The 21,533-nt window shown below is 40.2% G+C and overlaps 1 protein-coding gene across 8 annotated transcripts; it reads left to right on the top strand.

Annotated features, from left to right (window-relative positions):
* The first annotated feature begins 452 nt into the window (after positions 1 to 452).
* Positions 453 to 21,528, top strand: slc23a2 (solute carrier family 23 member 2). 8 transcript variants are annotated; one of them, XM_085909140.1, is made up of 16 exons: positions 453 to 726; positions 9,207 to 9,314; positions 10,530 to 10,747; positions 11,254 to 11,352; positions 11,599 to 11,715; positions 12,021 to 12,178; positions 12,694 to 12,782; positions 12,878 to 12,945; positions 13,365 to 13,546; positions 14,252 to 14,372; positions 15,195 to 15,351; positions 15,499 to 15,646; positions 15,712 to 15,817; positions 15,924 to 16,191; positions 16,526 to 16,621; positions 16,823 to 21,528. In XM_085909140.1, exons 2-16 carry the CDS (start codon positions 9,266 to 9,268, stop codon positions 17,083 to 17,085), a joined length of 2,139 nt encoding a protein of 712 aa, XP_085765266.1. In that variant the 5' UTR covers positions 453 to 726; positions 9,207 to 9,265; the 3' UTR covers positions 17,086 to 21,528. The 8 variants fall into 8 exon arrangements, with proteins under 8 accessions (XP_085765266.1, XP_085765267.1, XP_085765265.1 ...); XM_085909141.1 differs by having other exon boundaries at positions 454 to 726; positions 9,266 to 9,314; XM_085909139.1 differs by having other exon boundaries at positions 454 to 726; positions 9,266 to 9,314; positions 10,527 to 10,747.
* Positions 21,529 to 21,533: the final 5 nt, after the last annotated feature.

The raw sequence follows: 21,533 nt of genomic DNA, 5'->3' as shown, positions 1-21,533 counted from the left end.
ACTGGCTCAGAATTTACAGAGTGAAAAGTGAAATTTTGAGTACGTTATTACGAGATCATAATTACTTTAGGATTACTTTGGGTGACATTTTCGTGCAGTGGTGTGCCGTGAGATAAGAATGAGTAATGTGTTCTTTGGCTGAATGATGGTTAGGAAACACTGCGGTAGTCATTATGCAACGAAAGAGCAAGCAGTTGACGTTAGAAGGCAGTATGATGCTCACATTGAATTTTTTTTTAATGATTCTAAAAATTAAGTATGAGAATATAGTCAAAGGTCAATTGTGTTCCTGTCAAGAAGTCAGTCTTTGTTTTTAAAACAGTAAAAATATGGGTATTGTATAGCACATTTTATGAATCACGTGTTTACGTCATCTATACGCCGTCGCTGATTGGCCGAGACACTGTAAGGGCATGTGCTTGACGTCACGGCCGTCATGCGCATGCGCTCAGCCTGACATCAACCCCGTGGCTTTATGAAAGACATATATCCCTCCGCGGGCAGCGGTTATCCAAACTGTCTGTCTTGGAGAAGAGGGGCTTCTCGATCGGGTCCAAAAACACCCTCTCGGGTCCCTTTATCCGCCTCATATGAGCTTCCCACTGGCTTCAAACTAAAGCCTGTCGTCATCCGCCGACTCTCCCTCCACTCAAGCTGCTTTTCGCTTCAGCAGCGATCCAGCGGACATAGCCGAGCAGGGAAGTGGGCATCGTCTTCTTCGGGCAGGTGAGCGAACAAGCACAAGAATCGCATTTCGTGAATATCACAACTACACTGGCGCGGCTAGAATGCATAGAAAGTACACAAGATGGTTTTGGCCGAAGCTCTAAAAATACACCCTCCGGTTGGAGACCGTGGGTCGGCGTGATCATGGGTGATGCAGTGTGACAGCGGTAGGCCCAGTCTGTCATCTTTGAGCCCCCCCAAACAATTTCATCTCCTTTCCCCAAATCCTCTCAGAGCACGACTATGAGCATTTACTGATCCGAATATTTTCGCCGCTATGTTTGCCCACGACGTTCCACGATCTTTCCCTCGCTCTCCTTGTATATTTGTCCATTATTAAGGCCAAGCATCAAGTGTACTATCTGCATTCGTAACAACTGGAGCTGTAATGCACTTAGGCTGACACTACTCTGTGTCACTGGAGCTGTTTGACCGTGTGGCTTTATTGGCTTCTGGTGATGAGGTTGTCTTGGAAACAGAACCAAGCAAATGTGTATGTCTTTCTGTGTCTGCCTAACAAACACATTTTAAAAAACTGGTGAGTATAAAAAGTCTACACAGCCCTTAGAAATCATTTCCGTTTTCCAACTATTTTTTTTACTTAAAGTTGGACCAGTGACGTTCATGACTTAGTGAGGGACTGGTCCTCAGGAGTTTGATTTCAAGTAAAAATATAAACACACAAGTTGAAGATTTAACCTACACTTCAATTTTGACCTTCATTGAAATAGGTTTGTCAAGAAAAGTAAAAACTGAAATTTTGAACATTTGTTGTAAAAAAAAAAAAAAAAAGCATTTGGTTTTCCCTTTCTATGTAATATGTTATGAATGCCCTGATTGTAAAATTATCTAGATGTTTGATGTCATAACTCGGGGATGGCGCTGGGACATGAAACCGCTTAGCCAATGTGGCTGCACAGTTTAAAAATCTCCTAGCAACAAGATTTAGCCACAGTGAGCAAATCAATAAGCTTTTAATAAGGTGAGCCCAATTAAAACTGCATAGTTACTCATCAGAACTGAGGATTGTTATGTTATTACTGTACTTATTACTGAAGTAATTCTGTGCCACTCAATAGAATCATGAAATTCACTCTTAACGTTTTCTACATACAAAGACAGTCAAACAAGGGGTTTCAAACAGCATTTAAACTGCAGTCACACCTTTTTTTTTTTCACTTTTCTAACAAAGGCAAATGACCAAGTCAATGCAAAATGAATATGTGTAAGGCAGTACTTTGAACTAGATATAGTAGCTTTGCATGAGAGATGTTTTTTTAAATATATGATACTGGAATTATTTATTTAGCTTTAAGCATACCTGAAGACAACTCCTATCTCTCGATTTGATGATCTTCCCATCTCATTGTTACATTAATGGTGGAAAAAGTTATGGAATGATTTATCGTGGTATCGAGGCCTGTATTTGGAACCCTGGCGATACGATACGTAACTCGATACACAGGTAGGTCATGATACAATACGTACCTCGATATGATTCCATACAAATTTGCACGATTTGATACGGTACAATAAAATACAGCATGGCCTTACCGCTCTTTGTTTCATATTGAACACATCCAAATAACCAACAAATTAGAAATGTGCAAATATCTTAATCACAGCCACTGAATCTATATTACGCCACTTGCAATGACTTGTATTAACCTGACATTTTGCTGCCCAAAAAAACAAAACAAAAACAAAACAATACGTTCATGAGGCTTCCAGTCTGTACGCACATAACGCGCGGCACGAAGGGACGTGCAGATGCACAAATAAACTCACTACGTCACACAATGGCACCACTATTGACTTCAATATTTGTATCTAATTCACATCGCCTATGTTTTTTTCTCTCTTAAATACTGTCAAATGAAAATTGGCACCTCATCGGATATTTAAAACAGAAACACTAGCGCTCGAGGAGGCGCGCTCGAGGAGGCGCGCACTGTAGAGCTTCTGCGTGTGTGGGATGAGAGGAAAGAAGCTGAGGGCCGCCTATTCAGTGACGTGCATCTCTTATATTTATTATATACATGTTATATCATTTGTTATATATTATCTTGTTATTATACGCAACAAGTGAACAAACAGCTTTTAAATTGATGAATAAAATACCTTTCCTCCCACCGCTTCGGCGCACTCTACTTTTTTGTGCCGTTGCGTCCTTGTCATGTGATCGCACGCCTGCGCCCTCTAGCGTCAGGGAGGAGTGGCGTTACTCACAACTAGAATATCGATACTGTATCGTTTCTATTAATATCGGTATGTACCTAAGTATCAGTATTTTGGGCGCGCCCTTAAATTCAATTTTTTGATATAATAAAAACCTAGCATTTGACCAGTTTTATGTAGAGTTTTTAAAACCATTGTAAATAAGTGACATGAGGATGAAAGTCACCTTGTAATAATTACAATAAAATAAAACAATAAACAAAATTTAATAGAATTATAACAAGGAGTAGCTATGACTGTATATTGACAAGAAAACGCATTTGTTTTGTGCATCCTTATGCTAGTGTGTTTTAATCAGCATTCATGCAGACTTATAGCTTCTTTTATTTCACTGTTGGCAGTTAAAAAAAAAAAAAGGTCATTGGGTTTGTGGAGCAGTGAGTTCATTCACAACCTCAACATTACACATTAATCTGTTTACACTATCATCTGCGGTGAGCTACACTTCTGAGTCCCAGTTAAGATGAACTACGTCAAGGATCTTGTAAAATTAGCACTTCAGAACCATAACAAAAGTCATTTATACACCTTTTCCTTTCAAGTGGCTTACACAGTTGTCAACAATCAGGTCAGGCCTAAGTTGAGCCCCCACCTCCTCCCACTTTCTAGTTAAAAGTCATAATGTTTAAGTGTTTTAAATAAAGTCTCTTTTCTGTAGCGTTTTTTTTTAAATTTATTCTTACTTCTTTTTTACTGCTGATATTATAATCGAGCATATTAAATTCATTGTATCCTTTTTAAGAGCTCATAACTTTTTATTCTCAAGAGAGTGAACATTGGCACTGAGCTGTAGAACAATTAAGACCGTAACTTGGCTGAATAAAAAGATGACTAAGACTATGTCCACAAAAGTTGCTCTTAAGCCTATATTTAAACATTTGACACACAGAGTTACTATTACCCAAAATGCAATATACTGTGAATCAAGTTTATAAGTGCAAAGTAACTGTTAAATTGAAATTGGTAACGGGTAAGAACAACAAGCGAGAGAACAGATCTGGTCATATCAGTGCAAGTTCTGGCCGCCCAAATTAGCCACAGTCAAATCATCAGACTGGACATTTACATTACATTTGTCTACTGTGCTTTGCAAAAGCTTTGATTTCTTTCGGCTTCATCAGGCCTCATCGACACATGCGGGACAAACCCATCTCCTTGAATAACTCTCATCAAATTGTGACTGGAATCTAGTACAACAAATTTAATCTGTTTATAAATGGTACTGACCATTATGTTCTATTATTTCATACTATCTCACCCTGTGCCATCACATGTGTTAAACCCATCTGACTCTTTCAATGCCAGCCACCATTTGATCGTGACTCATCCTGGCATCAAGAATCTCATCTGCAAACTAGGTATTCCTTTTTTTCCTGGTATTCAGAGATAAGATAAACCAAACAAAGCTAGCCACTCGCAGTGAAGGACACCCAAAGATAATGAGTCATTGTGTTGGCTATTTTGCTGACTCATCGATTGCCATCGTCACAGCTATCTGAACCCCATACTTGCATTGTTTCCATTGTAGTATTCAAAATTTGGGACTTGACTGTAAAGTTTAACATCTGATAAATAAGAAAGCCTATGTGGTCGGTTCGCTGCAATAAAAATTGTGTAATGTTTGTGGAACCAATAATTGCAGCACGTGCGAACGTGTTACAGCAGCAAGCAATGATGACTCACCTGTTTTCTGGGTTTGATCATGTGACATTCTCAAGCTGAGTCACAATTGAGCACATGGATGTCATTCCCAGTCAGTTGACAGCAAGGGGGCCATCAAAGTCTGCCTTTAATAGCTGCTATGGAATTTATTGCATTTCAAGCTACGCTTAACTTCTGTATGAATGTGGACTGGCAGGACGCCGCCGTCTCTTACCAAACGGTTCACTCTCGAAACTAGTTTGCTGCACTCTGAGCTGAACCGAGCATGGCGATGTGGTGTTATTTGGGTCGCAAAAATTGGTCCCTGGCAGAGTTTACTGTTTGGCTCGCCGCATGTGACTGAGATTACACCGTAGTGCAGGTTCATTCGCTGTCCTCCCACTGTGCAGCCCAAGCGTAGTGTGTGTACTTGCACGTACTGCAGCTCTGAATGTTCCCTTAAGTCACTTTTTTTTTCCTGAGGTCACTTATTTTCTTTTGCTCTTCAGCAAACTATTCAATTCCGAACCGATTCACTGTAAGTACATAAGTACATAAAGTAATAGAAAAGCCCAAAGCACATTGGACTTTTCTATTACTTTATGTACTCAAGTCAAACCCAATGTACCAATTTTAAATATAATATTCAAAATTGCTTAAAAAAATGTTCCAGCAGTGACTGTCATACTTGCCTGGTCCTTATTGGTTTTTCTACCACAATAATCAAATTAGGTTACACAAGCCAGCTAAGCTAAGTTTGTGAGAACACTTGAACACGCACACACACACACACACACACACACACACACACACACAAAATGATTTGAGGCATAAATTTTTTGTTTTTCTATTTTTTCCCCAGCGCTAATTGTTGTCAAATAAAATGTGTCTTTTGCAACAAGATCCTAAGAAAATCACCATCATATAAAAGGCACCACTGCTCTAAGCTTTTTAAAATGAATCTTGTGTTGCACATAAAACCAACATTTATTCCACCTCCACCTTGGTTTTGGTTGACTGCGAGATCCTATCAAATAATAAGGCCTTGCGCAATGTCTTGGGCAACATATGAGCGTTTGTTGGATTTGCATTGAAATATTCTCTTCAAGTGGGTTGGAGTGACCCCATGGGGTCGTTTATTGATCTGCTGGAAACGGCAACTAATCATAGCAGATGCTAATGCCCTCCGTGTAAGGCCATGCTTGACTTTAAATGCTCTCAATTCTATTTTAAGCCACTTTATATCCATGTCCTGGAAGTGGAAAGCTAGAACACAAAAGCCATGTGAATATCCTGGCTCAGAGGCACAAGTGTCTCAGAGAAAGCCACAAAGACACAAAAAATAGATGAATTCAACTTCCATGTGAGCAGACCCAGATATGATCTCCTGTTGGTCCTGCAAGAATAAAAAAAGAAAAAAAAAAAGATCAAATTCCCCTTCTTTCATATTTGCGCTGTAGCAAGCGAGCGTGATTTTATATTCTATGAAAATGTTGCAGTTTGATGTTAAGCTGCAGTTGATAGTTGTGTGCAGACACCTATATGCTGCATAGCATTTGGTCTGCCACATTAGGGACTCATAAAAGTCTCATGAGTTGTTTATTATTACTACATTGTCTTTTTAAAATATGCGTTTGTCACAACTTCTCACCATAGTTTATTCCAAGACAATTTGAAATTATAACCCAAAGTATGTTTTTAATTCAGGAATAAATTTTGGATACACTCCAAATTATATTTAGACACACACACACAATACCGCCCATGATCACATTCCTATTTCTTATTTTTAATATTTGTTTTCTTCTGTTTTGCAAATGGTTAAACAATAATATTACTAAACACATAGACATTTAAATAATGAATAAAATGTGGATAAGTGTAGAAATAAAAAAATGATAATAAAATGCGGATTATGCAGCTTGCAAGATCAATGAGTGAATTACTTAAAATGACTATTAAAAAATCATGAGAATATTGTGACTTAAGTACACAACACATCATGAGTTTTATTAATACATTTGATTCAAGTTAAAGGCAATGCTTTTTTTCTTATTCACATTTTATTATTATAATAATTATTATATTATTATTATGCTGTGAGATGACTAATAGACTTTTCATTTGTATTTGAAAGAACGACTGCGTGCAGTTAAAACATCTGTTTTTGTCGTTTCACAATGTTTTATTATTGAGAAAGAATGGAACATTGATGATGCACGCAGGTCATCCTTTTTTGACAATTGCGGATCGGCCCAAAGAAAATTGATCATTGCATTCCTAGTAATGACAGGTTGCAAAAGTCCCATAACTTTTCATTCTGTTTTGTTTACCTGGTTGCTAAAGCAACGTGCCTAATAAGCCGACCACTGGCTTTGCTTATTAGGAGTTACCTGCTCATCATGTTTCCATGTTGCTCATGGTAACCTTGTTGCCTGTTCATGTCTGCAAACTTTGTGTCTTGCTGTAGTATGGGCCTCATTCATCAATACGTTCTTTATGTATCACTAAACACACAACCCTAAGTTGGGTGTTATTCAAATTTTGACGATTTACTTTTTCCTCATTACACAAATACTTTAATACTGTTACTGATCTTAGACTTTTTTTTTTTTTATAGCTTGCTCCGACCACCACTTATAGCCCAAATCCGTGATTGATCTTTGTTTATCTTTAAACCAAGTTCGGATGGGTTAATGTTTTTTTTTTGTCAAAAAAACTCATAGTACCCACACTCAATTTTATCATATTAATAAATGGGAGATATAGTGCACTTTAAAGAAACATCCAATTTTATCATCTTAATAAATGGGAGATAAAGTGCACTTTTATAGTTCTTTCTCTTGTCCAAAACACTTAACCAAGCTGCAATTGTGCGACCAGTTCAGGCTGTACCCCGCCTACTGCCCCCTAGTGAGTGTAAGCAATACAGAAAGTATATGTGCTTGTTATGAAAACCCTGAGAGAGATTTGAATGCTGCCAAGTGTCTTGCTGTGGCTTCAAGGATTTTATCTACTTGTAGCAACAATGTCCACCTTTTAGTCTTAAATATGCCTGCTGGGCTCTGTGGGACGTCCAAGGCGTGAGAATGCCAGGCGCTTCAGTTCGACTAACCTATATGCGATGTGTGCAGTTACATTATGGACTGCTGGGCGTGTGAGAAAGGTGCCCGAGACTTTCATTGCTCATTTATTTGTGGCCGTGAGCATGTTGCGCGGGGGCTGGTGTTGCTGTGAGAACTGGCGAGAGAAATATTCAAAGGTTGAGCATTTTTGTGTCTCTGATCTAAACCTGTCTCACTCAAGTTGCCTTGCTTTCTCCATCCCAACTCAAAGTGGCTCTTTCAAATGACCATAATGTCCATCTGGACCGGACTCTGACACATCCAAAATCTGTACAAACAAAGCCATAGCATGCTAACTTCAACTATTTTTTTTTTCTCATGTATTTATTGTATTATTTATTTTATTTTAAAGTGTAGTTGCTACTAACACTGGATGCATTCCATGTCAACTGCCACCTTGTCACGCACAAGCGCAAAAGTGACTTTATCTGGCGGAAGAGGATTTGTAATGTTTGCACATGCCTCGCCCAGACTCTCATTGACCCAGAAGGCTGCCGGGATACTCTTTCAAACAAGTCAACCGTGCCATTCTCCTGTGCCACTGGCACTGTCCTCACCAAGCCAAAAATAACTTAACCATAGTTGCATAATGTTAGGCGAGTCCATGTCAAAGTATTTTTGTTGTGATGGTGATACTTGCCTCCCAAATTCAGACTCGCTCTCAATAATGCCCTGCCGGATTGACGAAGGTTTCCTAGCAGTTAAATGCTTCAGGCCACAGTGACGAGCTCACAGATGCACTCCGTGTTTATTGAACAGGAAAAACAACTAAAGTCACAAATACAAATTGAAAGCGCTTCTAAGATCCCGTTGTTGGCAATGACTCAGGCAGCACCCGACGTACTTTACTTGGCTACACCCTTCAGGCTTTCACATCAACGGTGGCCCGGGGTCACAACGTTACAGTGTTGGGTGCCAAAAGATCACAGATGCCGGCCTGACTGGAGCCATACAAATCTCATAAATACAATTTATAATGTATATAATAGATATAGATCATCATACATATTGCGCTTAATCCACTTAAGGTGATCTGTCCTCATTGTTCTTTTTACCACAGTGCTAATTTTTTGCATGTGAGGTTAAAGCTGTAAATTAAGCCGTGAAAAAGCTCAGTATTCAGTTTTTATATTTGAAAAAAAAACATGATTTTTTGCAAATTTTGACTTTTATACAGAATCTTTGGGGAGTTTGACTTTTGTGGTATTATACGCTCCCCTCCAGTCACTCACCTCACTTTTGGCCTTGCTTTGTTGTTATGAGCTACGTTGCATGGATAAAAAAACCTTCTACCCATGTTAGTCTATAAAAGGTTTTGGGAAAGAAAAAGAGTCACTAATAGTCAATCACTAATGATTTTGCTTTGAATAATCATGTATGTCCAATTAACTTGTGTTTCACCTCCCTGCTCCTTCCTCTCTTTGACCCATCCCCTCTGCCTCACCCCCTACTTCCCTTTACACTCTCCTCTTTAAGCTCTCTTCCGTCTCTCTCTCTCTTTCTCTTGCTATCTCCCTCTCTCGCCCCCAACACAGATGCTCCCAGCCGTGCAGATTGACAGGAGTGATGGGATGTGTCAACTAGGTATTTCGCCTATCCCAATGTTTTCACACAGCGAGCTGGGTGATCGTTTTGGTGTGGGGAAGGAGAAGTAGGGAGCCTGTGGTCAGTGCAGTTTGTTAAATCAAATAAAAGGGTGTCTCATATCAGAGCTCCCACATATAGCACTGACAAAGTTGAATCTCGCCAATTGTAGAAACTTGCAAAGTATTACTATAACAATACTGCGATTCCTTTGTGGAATGTAAAGTCTGAAGTTTTTGATCATAGCGCTAGGGATTCTGACGCCCATTGCAGATACATTTTTATGTGCATTACTCATTCTCTCAGGCTGACAAAACACCTCAAAATAGTGTGTAAACACTTTTAGTTCCTCATTTACTGGATCCTATTTTTGTCGACTACACTTAAGACGGTTTAAATTCTAGTTTAAGTGGGGTAAATCGAATAAATCGCTTTTTCACCTCTCGCATAATCCTTTGGAGTTGTGTTTAGTCCTGGAACATGATTTCAATTTATTTGTGAGAAAATGTTAACTGCCTATTGTATCCAGATCCAGATTTTTTTCAGATCACGATATCTTACTTCAATAAAATTCTTTTGTTTTAAAATACTGAGGTTATAAGATTAAAAACAAACAGTCATGCAAGAATGACTGCATTCAACACACAAATCTTGGCAACATTCAGGATCCTGAACTGGATTCAATTATCGAAGCAATGAAATGGAAACCTTCACCCATGTGTGTCAAAGGATGTGTACAGACCGACAGAGCCACAAGGCCATGTTTTACCCAAATAAAACTAGCTGTGACATCTGAATCATTACAAACAGAGCTTCCGCTATCTTTTGCTTCCATCTCTCCCTCTAACATTGACCCCCGTCTTCCCTAACTTTTTACAAACTCTGCATCCTTTTTCTCCCCCTTCTCTCCTGGTTCCTGCTTACGAAATCTCCCCGAAAACCTGTTTTCTGTCATAGCTCTATTATTCATGCATAATTTAGAATCCAAACAGGTGTATTGGATTGGCTGCTGTTCTCTGTTCATCTGCTTTTAATAGTTGAAAAGTAATTGTGGTGGACTGTTATGCTATGACTGGTCGGGGGGCGGGGGGGCAATAAGTGGACAATAAGGACTAAGTGCAGCCTGGCAGTTTCTCAGGATATCAGATGTGAACTTGAATTCATTTAAACACAAAATGAATCTCTCCGCCCCTCTGTCTTTTATTTTCCAAGCAGACAAATCATCCCTGGAAGATGTAAACAGACTGAAGGACTCATCCGCAGTGTTGACGCCGGAGCGAGATCAAGGTGACGAGGCGGACGAGTGGGTAGACCGAGGCGGTACCGGCATGGGCGTAGGCAAGAACACCACCTCCAAGCCCGCGGACAGCAACAGCGAGGGAGGCAAATACGAAGAGGAGAACAAACGTGGAGCGGATTTCTACCCCATTCCGGTACGTGCATGCTTTTGAATTGTTTTTTGACACATACAGTAAAAGCAATGTGACAACGGCTGTGCGTAGAATAATGTGATTGAGTGAGAACTACCACATTCAATCGTATGAGTACTTTTGCATTTTGAGTCAAGTAAACCTAGGAAGATGATTCAAAATCCTCAAACAATGCAAGAAGTGAAGTCCAAATTTTCAAGTTTCCATTTTGCCTTAAATGCTTGTGGAACGTTCAAAAAGTCGACTTCAATCAGGCGTGGCATTTCCATGCTCGCATATCGTCACATGACTAAGAACAGTTTGTAGCTGTTTCCATGGTCTTCCAACAAATATTTAGCCAACCTACCCCCAGCTCCGACTTCTCAGTATTTCAATATTGCTTCCTGATAACATAAGCGACCATGAATCCTGCTGTTTTCTTTTCACCACAAGGCTGCTCTTAAATATACAAAATAGAATAAATGGAAGGCAAAGAAAAAACTTTAATCATTATAAATCTTTGTGGTTAGGTGGTGGTAAATGGAGTGGGCGGAACCAATGGGGACCAGGATACAGAGAACACAGAGCTGATGGCTATCTATTCAAAAGATGTTCAACGAGCAGAAAAGGTACGGGAATAAAGGAAGTTGGAAGTTGCTACAATGAAAAAGCGCTTTTCATTTGAGGAAGAGGACGTGAAATCACATGTTGGACTGGAGGCTTTCCTTCCGTGTCACATCCTTTTTTTTTTTTTTTTCCCAAAACCCTGTGCTAATTCAACAGACATTCAATAAGTTTATTACAGGAGTGTAGGATTTTATGTTGTATTCTAAATTGAGAAAGATGTATTTTATCTTTGTGTGTGTATAATATAGAGCTCATTGTCAGAGACGTTGGACAGCTCAGACAGCACTGATCTGAGGAGGATGGACATGATCTATATCATAGAAGATACTCCGCCTTGGTACCTGTGTGTGTTTTTAGGCCTACAGGTAACTGCCCCCACCACACACAAAAACACATTACTTATTCTTTTACGATGATTATGATTTTTTTGCATTCCAAACATGTGAATGATATAAGAATGCCAGTTTGATGTCAACTAGGTGTGCAGAATCAGGTTGCAAAACGCAAAGGAAAATTTAATAAAGTAGTTAGCTAGCATACTGACACTAAATTGTCTCAATTTATTGTATTAAAAAAAAATACACGCTGGAATTGTGCCCGGCGAGTGATGGAAATGGTCGGAAAAAAAATTACAAAATTACATCTAACTCAATACCCATTGTGTCCGCAGCACTATTTGACATGTTTCAGTGGAACTATAGCAGTGCCATTCCTCCTCGCCGAAGCCATGTGCGTCGGATCTGACCAGTGGGCCACTAGCCAGCTCATAGGGACCATTTTCTTTTGTGTCGGGATCACAACCCTCCTACAAACTACGCTGGGCTGCAGGTACGCACACATGCACACACACACACACACACTCCCACACAAATCCCTCTCAAAATCCTTCATACACTTCAAAGCCTGTTCTTCCACCCTTAACCTCTGAGCAGTGATCATTTAGAAGCCCCGTCATCTCGAGTGAGTGCTTGAGCGTAGTGGCTAAGTATATGTTGTGTAATCCGTATACAAAGATGTGTAAAACTGCAGTCAGGTGACCTGGACGACGTAACGGTTATGCAATGTGAATAATGTCGAAACCCATTGTTCGACTTCCCGTGTAATTAAAGTGGGAAAGGAGCTTTTTGTCTTATCTGTTTGTACCTGGACTGGAAACAGCATTAGCTACACCTGCACAAGAACATGTATTCAACAGATAATATTTGATCATCTAGAGGCAAACTCACAATTGTAATGATTCTAATTGGTGTGCCGCTTGGCCAGAAATGTATTTCGGCAAATTCTTTTCATCAACCCAAAAGTGATAAGATTTTGTTCCTGACGAGTCTTTGCTGGTGTCCAAGGTTGCCTTTGTTCCAGGCCAGCGCTTTTGCCTTTCTCGCCCCAGCCAGAGCTATTCTGTCACTGGACAAATGGAAGTGCAACAACACCGGTGAGGACCTGTGTTTGACATCACACCTAGTTTTACTTTTGTCTCTTGTCTGATCTTGACGTGCCATTGGTATCTCTTTGTTTTTCTGTCCTCAGCGTTACTCGAGACAAACGGCACAGAAATCCTCCACACCGAACACATCTGGCATCCTCGGATACGAGAAGTGAGAAACGGGGAAAAAAAACACGCACACACTTTCGTTCTGTGGGGAAGTGGTTGAAATACATACATAACAAAGTTAAGATGTTATTAAATGCCTTGAATAAGTGCTTACCAAACGGCTGGAGAGCTGCCAACTCAAGCGCTTGTGACTTTGTCTGGCTTGTTAATATCTGCTAAAATATGTTGCCTTGGCAAACACAGCTGAATAGCTGCTCGAAATGTTGACATGTCATGAAGGTGTGTCACATCAGAGCGAGATTATTAATTAAATGTTTAGTTACGGGAAGCATTTAGCAGAACACTGAGGACAAGCCAAACATTGAAGGATGATGTTTTAGTTAATTGATGACGACTAAATAACGGCTGCTTTTATTCACGTGACAAATGTGTGATTGCGCTTCACGTAATTATTTTCTTCAGATCCAAGGGGCCATCATTGTGTCATCCCTGGTGGAGGTGTGCATCGGGGCGCTGGGTCTACCCGGGCTCCTGTTGAAGTATATCGGACCGCTGACCATCACGCCCACGGTGGCTCTCATCGGCCTCTCTGGTTTCCAGGCGGCAGGGGAAAGGGCGGGAAAGCATTGGGGCATTGCTATGTTGTAAGTTCAAATGTTGAAATCTGTAAATGCTGCGTTTTCTGCCGCTTGACACACACGGGGCGAGGAGTGTACAGAGGCAAAAACTTTTGACCGTCACATTTTCCAACAAGCAGCTGTTGCCGCAAAAAAATAACATCCCCAATTTTTATTGAGCATGTGGTACGGTGAACACCGTTGTCAGTTTCCACACTCAGGTTGTGACATCATCCGCCGCTCTTTGCGTCGTAGCCGCAGGGTCGTTGCTCCTGACCGGCGTAATGGGCTCGTTTTCCCCTCACGCGGTCACGTTAATTGATTTGTCCGTACAGCCTCTGTCCAGCCTTTTGTCGATTGACGAGGGTAAATGCAATATTCTTAAACAGGATTAACCTGTGTCGAAATTCAATCATTTGCACATAACAATCGCTCACTGGCAAAAGATGAGGCCTCAAGTTAAGCGTTTGTGGCATGACTTAAGATTGACTTTTACATTTGTGTACATAGGAGTGTGCAACTGCTCTCTGACAAAATTGAGAAAGTAAATTCATGTGTATTGTCGTCAATACATAATATTGACACACTCGCTTCTGAGATAGATGGGTTATACTTTATTTATTAACCTCTTTTATTGTTTGACTGGATTGTGTCAGTTCCCAATGGAGTTGTGAAGCTGTAAAACTCATTCTTGTTTTAAACTAAAAAAAAAAAAAAAATTTGTGTTTGCAGGACTATTTTCCTGGTACTACTTTTTTCCCAGTATGCTCGTAATGTCCACTTCCCATTGCCGGTGTACAAAGCAAAGAAAGGCTGGACTTCCTATCGACTACAAGTTTTCAAAATGTTCCCAGTAAGTTTGCCCTTGAGTCTGTCTTCTTGTTGCATAACTGTTGGCGGCGGCCTTTGTCACACTTTGATCGCACGAGCATTTTACCACAAGAAACTTGCTTATTGTTCAACATAAAACCAGATTTCGCAAGCATTTTACCACAAGAATTTTTTTACTTGTTATTCAACTTTTTGTCATTACGTGTCAAGCTGTGTTACTCAAGCGGTTACTCAAGCGTGATTCAATTTTCTCATTATGTATCAATGGTTACTCAAGCGTGCCATTGTGTAATGCGTCTTATGCCATCTGCTGGTCATGAAGTGAAGCTTGGTACACGTTGAACACCAGGAGAAGCTTAACATTGCAAATAATGATTAAATTTGACGAAATTCATCAAAACATAAATAGTAAGGAAATTAATAAAATTTCTAGGAGACAGAACAAGTACACTCAAATGTAGTTTTGGTCGACTTGGAGTCTTGGACTGGAATACAGGTAAAAATTTCAATGGCCTATGACTTTCATTAAATCTACACATTTTTGTGGTAGTATTGCCAAACTCGCAAGTATGGCCAAGTGTATCAAATTAATCATGCGTCACATCTTTATTTATTTCATAGGTAGGATGCACTTTACCATAGCAATGAACTCATGGCTTGCAGTCTTTATAATGATTCTACATTCATTTCATCCCCAGGGGACTTTAACCTGGCAATAGCTGTTTGCCAGTTTAGACAAAAAATGTTGCTGTACAGTTACTGTGAACTGAAAAAAAAAAAAAAAAAAAAAATCAAATAATGTTGAGATGTATTTTATTCCCTTTCTTACTTGTCATGCACACAGATCATCATGGCCATCCTGGTTTCATGGCTCCTGTGCTTCATCTTCACGGTGACAGACGTCTTTCCACCTGAAAAGAACAAATATGGCTACTATGCCCGCACAGACGCACGGCAAGGGATCCTCTCTGTTGCACCCTGGTTCAAAATCCCCTATCCCTGTGAGTGGCTAAACAGTTACAGCTTCACATTTTAAAAAAATCCAATCATCAGCAATACACTTTGGCAGACTTGCACAATCCAAGAAACAATCTGTCCATTGTATATCCAAAATATCTCCCATAATAAGAAATGTTTTGATCTTTCAGTCCAGTGGGGCATCCCGAGCGTAACGGCCGCAGGCGTCATCGGCATGATGAGCGCCGTCGTAGCCAGTATCATCGAGTCCATCGGTGACTATTACGCCTGCGCCCGTCTGTCGTGTGCCCCTCCTCCTCCTATTCACGCCATCAATAGGTAAGCTTTGCCAAGCCCCTGCTTCACTCTTTTCTTTTGGACACTCAACACTTTCAAATCCTTAGGGGCATATTTATCGAGGGCATCTCCTGTGTCCTGGATGGGCTTTTTGGGACAGGAAACGGTTCCACTTCCTCCAGTCCAAATATCGGCGTCCTTGGAATAACAAAGGTTTGACTATTGGGTCAAATATTCTGTCACAAGATGGCAGCAGTGTTTAATAAGGTCGCATGGAGAATCAATGATGTCATTGGGACCGATTTCCTTTTGTTCCCAGGTGGGCAGCAGGCGTGTGATCCAGTACGGAGCCGCCATGATGCTGCTGCTGGGCCTCGTGGGTAAATTCAGCGCCCTGTTTGCCTCCCTGCCGGACCCCGTGCTGGGGGCTCTGTTCTGCACCTTGTTCGGCATGATCACAGCGGTGGGGCTTTCCAACCTGCAGTTTGTCGACCTCAACTCATCCAGGAATCTTTTTGTTCTGGGCTTCTCCATCTTCTTTGGACTGATGTTGCCAAGCTACCTCAAAAAGAACCCGCTGGTGACAGGTAGGCATAGAAAAGAAATATATCAAGAAGGTTGTTGCGTTGCTATAAGTCAATTGTTCTGGCCAAACTACAAAACAGTCATGTAGAGTTTTTTTGTTTTCTTTTATTTTTGCCTTAACAGCTGGTGACAAATTTAGAATATAAAGTTTAATTGAACAACGGATATAATTTATTGAAATGTACATGTAGATTTATTTTTAAATGTTTGTCCTTAGCGGGCTTTTATTCCCTACAGCAAAAATAATACGTACACTAAAGTATATTTTGGTAAGAGACACTCTGTTTCACTGGAAAAGCGCTTAGTATTGTTGTTGTTGTTTTGTTTTTTTCCCAGGCATTATTGAGATTGACCAAGTGTTAAACGTTCTCCTCACCACTGCCATGTTTGTGGGAGGCTCCGTTGCTTTTATCTTGGATAATACTATTCCAGGTGAGACATTCATTCATTCATCCAACTATCGGCTAAAATAAATAATGGAATGAATGTCATGTGAATGGGTTTACAGCAGTACCGACATATTAGGTTTTGGTTTTAAAAACAAAAAAAAAACATTGTCATGTATCGAATGGATCGCATGTTACGAACGCTAAACTAAGACAATGGCTGGAGATGACTTTCCTCTCTCTTCAGGTTCTCCTGAGGAGCGAGGCATCAAGAAGCTAAAGCGCGGCTCGGGTCCCAGCTCCGCCGAGCTGGAGGGAATGCGATCGTACGACCTGCCCTTTGGAATGGACTTCATCCGCAGGCACCCCATCTTCAAGTATTTCCCGATCAGCCCCACCTTCGCCGGTTACCAGTGGGGGAGGCTTCGGGAAACCTGCGTGAGCTGTAACAGTAGCGGACACGGGGATGCGGGCGAGGGAGGGGGTTCCCACGGCGAGAGTCTGGCGTAGCCGTCGGAATGGTGTGTGAATTCGGGGAGCAAGGGAAGGTACACTGAAAGATTTGGAGCGTGTGGATGACATGTGAAGCACCGACCTCTGTCTGCCCCTGTCTGTCTTGTCTGTCTTCTTTTGTCATTTCCTACTATGCTATTTTGAGCATGTAACGCAAGTCGCGGCCAGCATGCCCCAGAAGACGTAACCACGTGGAGTCTGCTTGGTGTGTTTCCATGTGTGCTCGATATGCGGAATGCTTATGTGCATTCTTTCACGCTGTCACTTTAATCCACACGGGCATACACCGATGATACAATAAATCTGCCAATTGAGAATTATGCAAAAAAAAAAGGTGGCAATGACATAGTGCCATGAATGCAAACACATGGATGCACACCAACGGCCCGATTTTAAATTAGCTTAGAGGCTACAGCTCGAGAACGCACGACTGCTAGTCGGCAGGCCCCGGCGCGGTGATTGCTTTTAGTTGCTGCCTCTTCCGTTGCGAATGTTCCGCCTTGCTCATTTTGAAACTTCCCATGAAACAAATTGGAGTTCCACGCATTAAAGTTCACAGTTTACATATCACCACGGTTGTCAGTATTAGCCACAACTATTTTAACGTGACACAAAGGGTTCATATCGCAACAGCTCAAATGCTTTTTTTCACGCGGGTTTTCCTGGAGTCATCTTCACTTCCGCTACTTTTATTCGCTCATGAATAAATACCTACCTAAAAGTAAATACTCAGATCACGTTCAAATTTTCTGGAAAGTGTGTGGTGAAATCCGTATGTCTTGTGTAGAAAACTACAGCTGCTGTTTCCAACCAAGAAAGTCCACCGATGTTTATACATGTCGTCAAGTGGGCAAACGTTTGCCAGGAAGATAAATGGGGAGCAAAAAGGCGCACGGTTGCCCGGTTACGCCAACTGTTTCTCCTCCATTAACGTTCTACCTCTCAGCCGGGGCTGTTCCCGCTCCGTTATTTTTGCCCTGTCTTGCGCATTTTGCGGGCCGATTGTTGCACAATTGTAAGTTAGACTGAATGATACTTCACCACACACTCACCTGAGAACCTGCCTTCATCTTTATTATGACTTTTGTAAATAGATTTACAATCTGCCTAAGAGTTCTTAGGTTAAATATTATGTTCTACCCGTGCTTGTGTAAGTTGTCTACGCGTGCAGCGGCTTCCTTCCGCATTCCACAAATTTGAGTTGATTAAAAACTAAATTACCCTTAGGTGAGACTGTAATTGTATCAATTTGGTTCTGTTTTATGGTGAAGTACAAGCTTCTGTTTCAATCCCGTTGTCATACTGGGCAGAAATAATGCTACCTGGAGGAGTTGTCGCTCCTTTGCATCAATGGCATCACTTCCTGACAACTGACATTATTCTTATTGCCCATTGACTTCATAACACTTTTCAACTAATTTTTTTTTTTTTTTTTTTTTAATCAGATTCAATAGGTATAATATTTTTCAGAAACATTCTACAACACGTGGTAAAATACTCACGGTGCAAGCTTTTATAGGTCCAACCTAAAAATGAAAATAATCTTAAAAACATGATGTTCTAGAAATGAAGTCATCTTTTAGAATCCACATAGCGCAAGTGAAGATAACTCCAGGCATCCCCGTTCTCTGGCGGCTTTTTCCGAAAGCAATTCCGTACTGTACCTTGCGTGGCCTTATCAGAGACGTGTCGTAAATGCTGACCCTGCATGTTTCAATGTCTTTGACTGTTTGCTGGACTCTCTGACCCTTTTTGTGGATCCTCCGTTACTGGTTTACAGGGTCACTTCTAACAGCGCCAACTACTGTAGTTTGCATTAGCCAACTGGAACGGAACAAGAGAATGTGTATGTTGTGTTTACTGACTGGATTGGATCGTCTGTTGCTAATGCCGTCAACATTTTTCCCTCTTGCCGACTTCATGTTTCATAATGGCAACATGGTTCCACTAAATTACTTGAAAAGTGCTAAATATTGTATCCGGTTGTTTTTTTTTTTTTTTATGAAACCAAAAAGTTGGTTTGCTTCTCGATTTTTCCTGTTACCAAAAAAAGCAACAGATGTTCTCATAAAAACTAGCCTATACATTTTCTTGCGTTCGTATCTGTGTTAAAGTCATTTCTTTATTTATAGAAGAGAGGTTTGTGTGCAAAGCTCTGTTGAAGCAGGTCTTTGTGTGGCTTGCACAATGCTGAAAGTATATTTATGAATTATTAGTTGTCCTGCCCTATAAAAACTCACAACACAAGCCGTCATCAGCTTCAGTTAAGTTGAACTGGTGCTTGTCCATATAAGGCAACAATTAGCAGCATTGCTGTTAAAAAAAAAATAGATCATGCCAGCGCCTTTTTACAATTTTGTTACATTTCAAGGTGCCAAGAATATCTTACTGACCTTATGATGGGCACATAAACCACAAAATACTGCTGGGCCTTAACTCTCTAACTCCCTGTTTGTGGTCACTCATGTGCTAGGATGTGAATAGTTAATTTATGGGCATTTTATTGTTTTTCTTTTGTTAAACTTATTTGTTCCAGACTTTAACCTTTCAATTTTACTTTCACATCCCATTCTTTCCCAATCTTAAATGAGCCAAGGCACACATTTAACATGACACAAATGTCAAGCCACGACACCAAACATCGGCAGAATATACATCAACTGAAATAATGATGATCCTGTCTAAATTTATTCACAAATATACTTTGGTGAAATGTAAACCTGTTAATTATGAAGCTATTGCAGCAGTGCCTTGAGATAAGACTTTTTGACCGCACTTGTAACTCAAAAGGCTCACATCGCAAATTATCTTTACTCATTGAAACAAATGAGGGCAATGACAAAAAATGTTTATAATGTCTTTCTAATGAGAAAATAGCACTTTATAATGTACTACATAAAATCATACATTAATTATATCATTTAATGGAATATTTAAAAAAAATTAACCACATCCTTTAATTAAATGGACATTGTGCTGCTCTCTCTGGTGTGCACGCCTTTGCCACTACAGATCCTCTGTTCTGTAAATAGAGATGCACTAGCACCTCAGCCAGCCACACAAATAGTAGTCGCTCTTCACAGAGGATAAAGAATATATTTCCCATTGTGTTAGCATGAAAGAAAGGAGAAAAAAAAGCCCTGTGGGTCAAGCGGTGCGAAAAAAGGATGGATGGATGGATGCATGAAGCCCCCCCTCCTCATTTGCAGAACAAATTCCACACAATAAACCAAATTATTAAGCATCGATTACTCAGCAGTTCAATTGTTGAAATTATCTTGAAAAAAAATGTTTCATACCTTCGACTACAGCATAATGCGCTCTACATGCGAGCAGTCGTATTCACGCTCATGCAAATGACATCACACACACACCTTCTGTGCTGTCCTGCAGTCCTCTTGTGTTTGGTGTACCAGGATGTTTCCCTCCCCGAATATTCTTACGGTCAACGTTTATGGACACAAAACAAAACGCCTGTTGTCCTTATTACGAGCCGACCGAAGCCGCGGTTGTCACAGAAACCGACTTCCTCACAACATAGCTTGACGTGCCTGAACGCAACTGCAGTCTGATTTGACTGTCAAAAAGATGACTTACAAAACTGGACCTCCTCCATTGACATGTTTACTGGTTTGGTGACGAAGCAGCGGTTGGTTCTTAATAAGTTGGCCAGAAGCACACAAAGACAGCAGTCTCTTTCAATTATTATGAAGGAGATACTTGTACAAAAATCTTTTGGAGTACTACTACCTGTTTATTTTTGTGACTGTGCTTGTGTTTTTTTTCCTTTTTATACATAGCTTTTTTTGCAAGTAAATATTTGTAAGAGAAATCATAACTTTTAATCATGCTGAAAAGTGCATGATTTTGTTATACTTTCATTTAAAGAGGAAAAAGACTAAATGCATATTTCATCCTACTCCATGTCATGTTTTGATTGTAAATTAGGATGTTTTTGTCTTTTTTTTTTAATACACCTAAACTTGCTTTCATTTTTATTGATACATGACCAAAAATCAAAGGATGAGGCAAATTTAGAGAATAGATTACATACATATTTAACTTTAATAAAGACTTGAAAGGTAAATTGTGAAAAATAATTGTAGCAACCAAAATGTTTTTTTTGTTTGTTCCTAATACTATTTAAGATGTCACAGAATGTATGATGGTTTACTTTGTTTTCATTTTATACTAAAAGATAAATCTATGTGCAGTCCTCTACTTTCATATATATGCAAATCTGCAATCTATTCATTTGAAATCATTAGGATCCAGTTATTGCTTCATGACAAATTCATCTTCTTCATCTTCTTCCGCTTATCCGGGGTCGGGTCGGTTGATTTGTTAATCATGACAAATTAATGAGAATTTTATGTCACTATGCTGATGGAGTAGTTGTTAGAAGTTCCCAAAATAAATGGGCCCGTTTTCAACAACGCACCTCC

Source organism: Syngnathus leptorhynchus, chromosome 4, assembly GCF_054491065.1.
Source record: "Syngnathus leptorhynchus isolate UIUO chromosome 4, UIUO_Slep, whole genome shotgun sequence".
Lineage (NCBI taxonomy): Eukaryota > Metazoa > Chordata > Actinopteri > Syngnathiformes > Syngnathidae > Syngnathus > Syngnathus leptorhynchus.
Note: the sequence above shows the minus strand (reverse complement) of the source record. Positions and strands in the feature narration are given on the sequence as shown.

Bases quoted from the DNA above. Each gene is read 5' to 3' on its own strand.
- slc23a2 (XM_085909139.1), top strand. From the start codon at position 9,266: ATGCTCCCAGCCGTGCAGATTGACAGGAGTGATGGGATGTGTCAACTA. The intron at 12,946-13,364 runs GTGAGAAACGGG...TATTTTCTTCAG, and splicing joins GGCATCCTCGGATACGAGAA to ATCCAAGGGGCCATCATTGT. The intron at 15,647-15,711 runs GTAAGCTTTGCC...TCAAATCCTTAG, and splicing joins CCTATTCACGCCATCAATAG to GGGCATATTTATCGAGGGCA.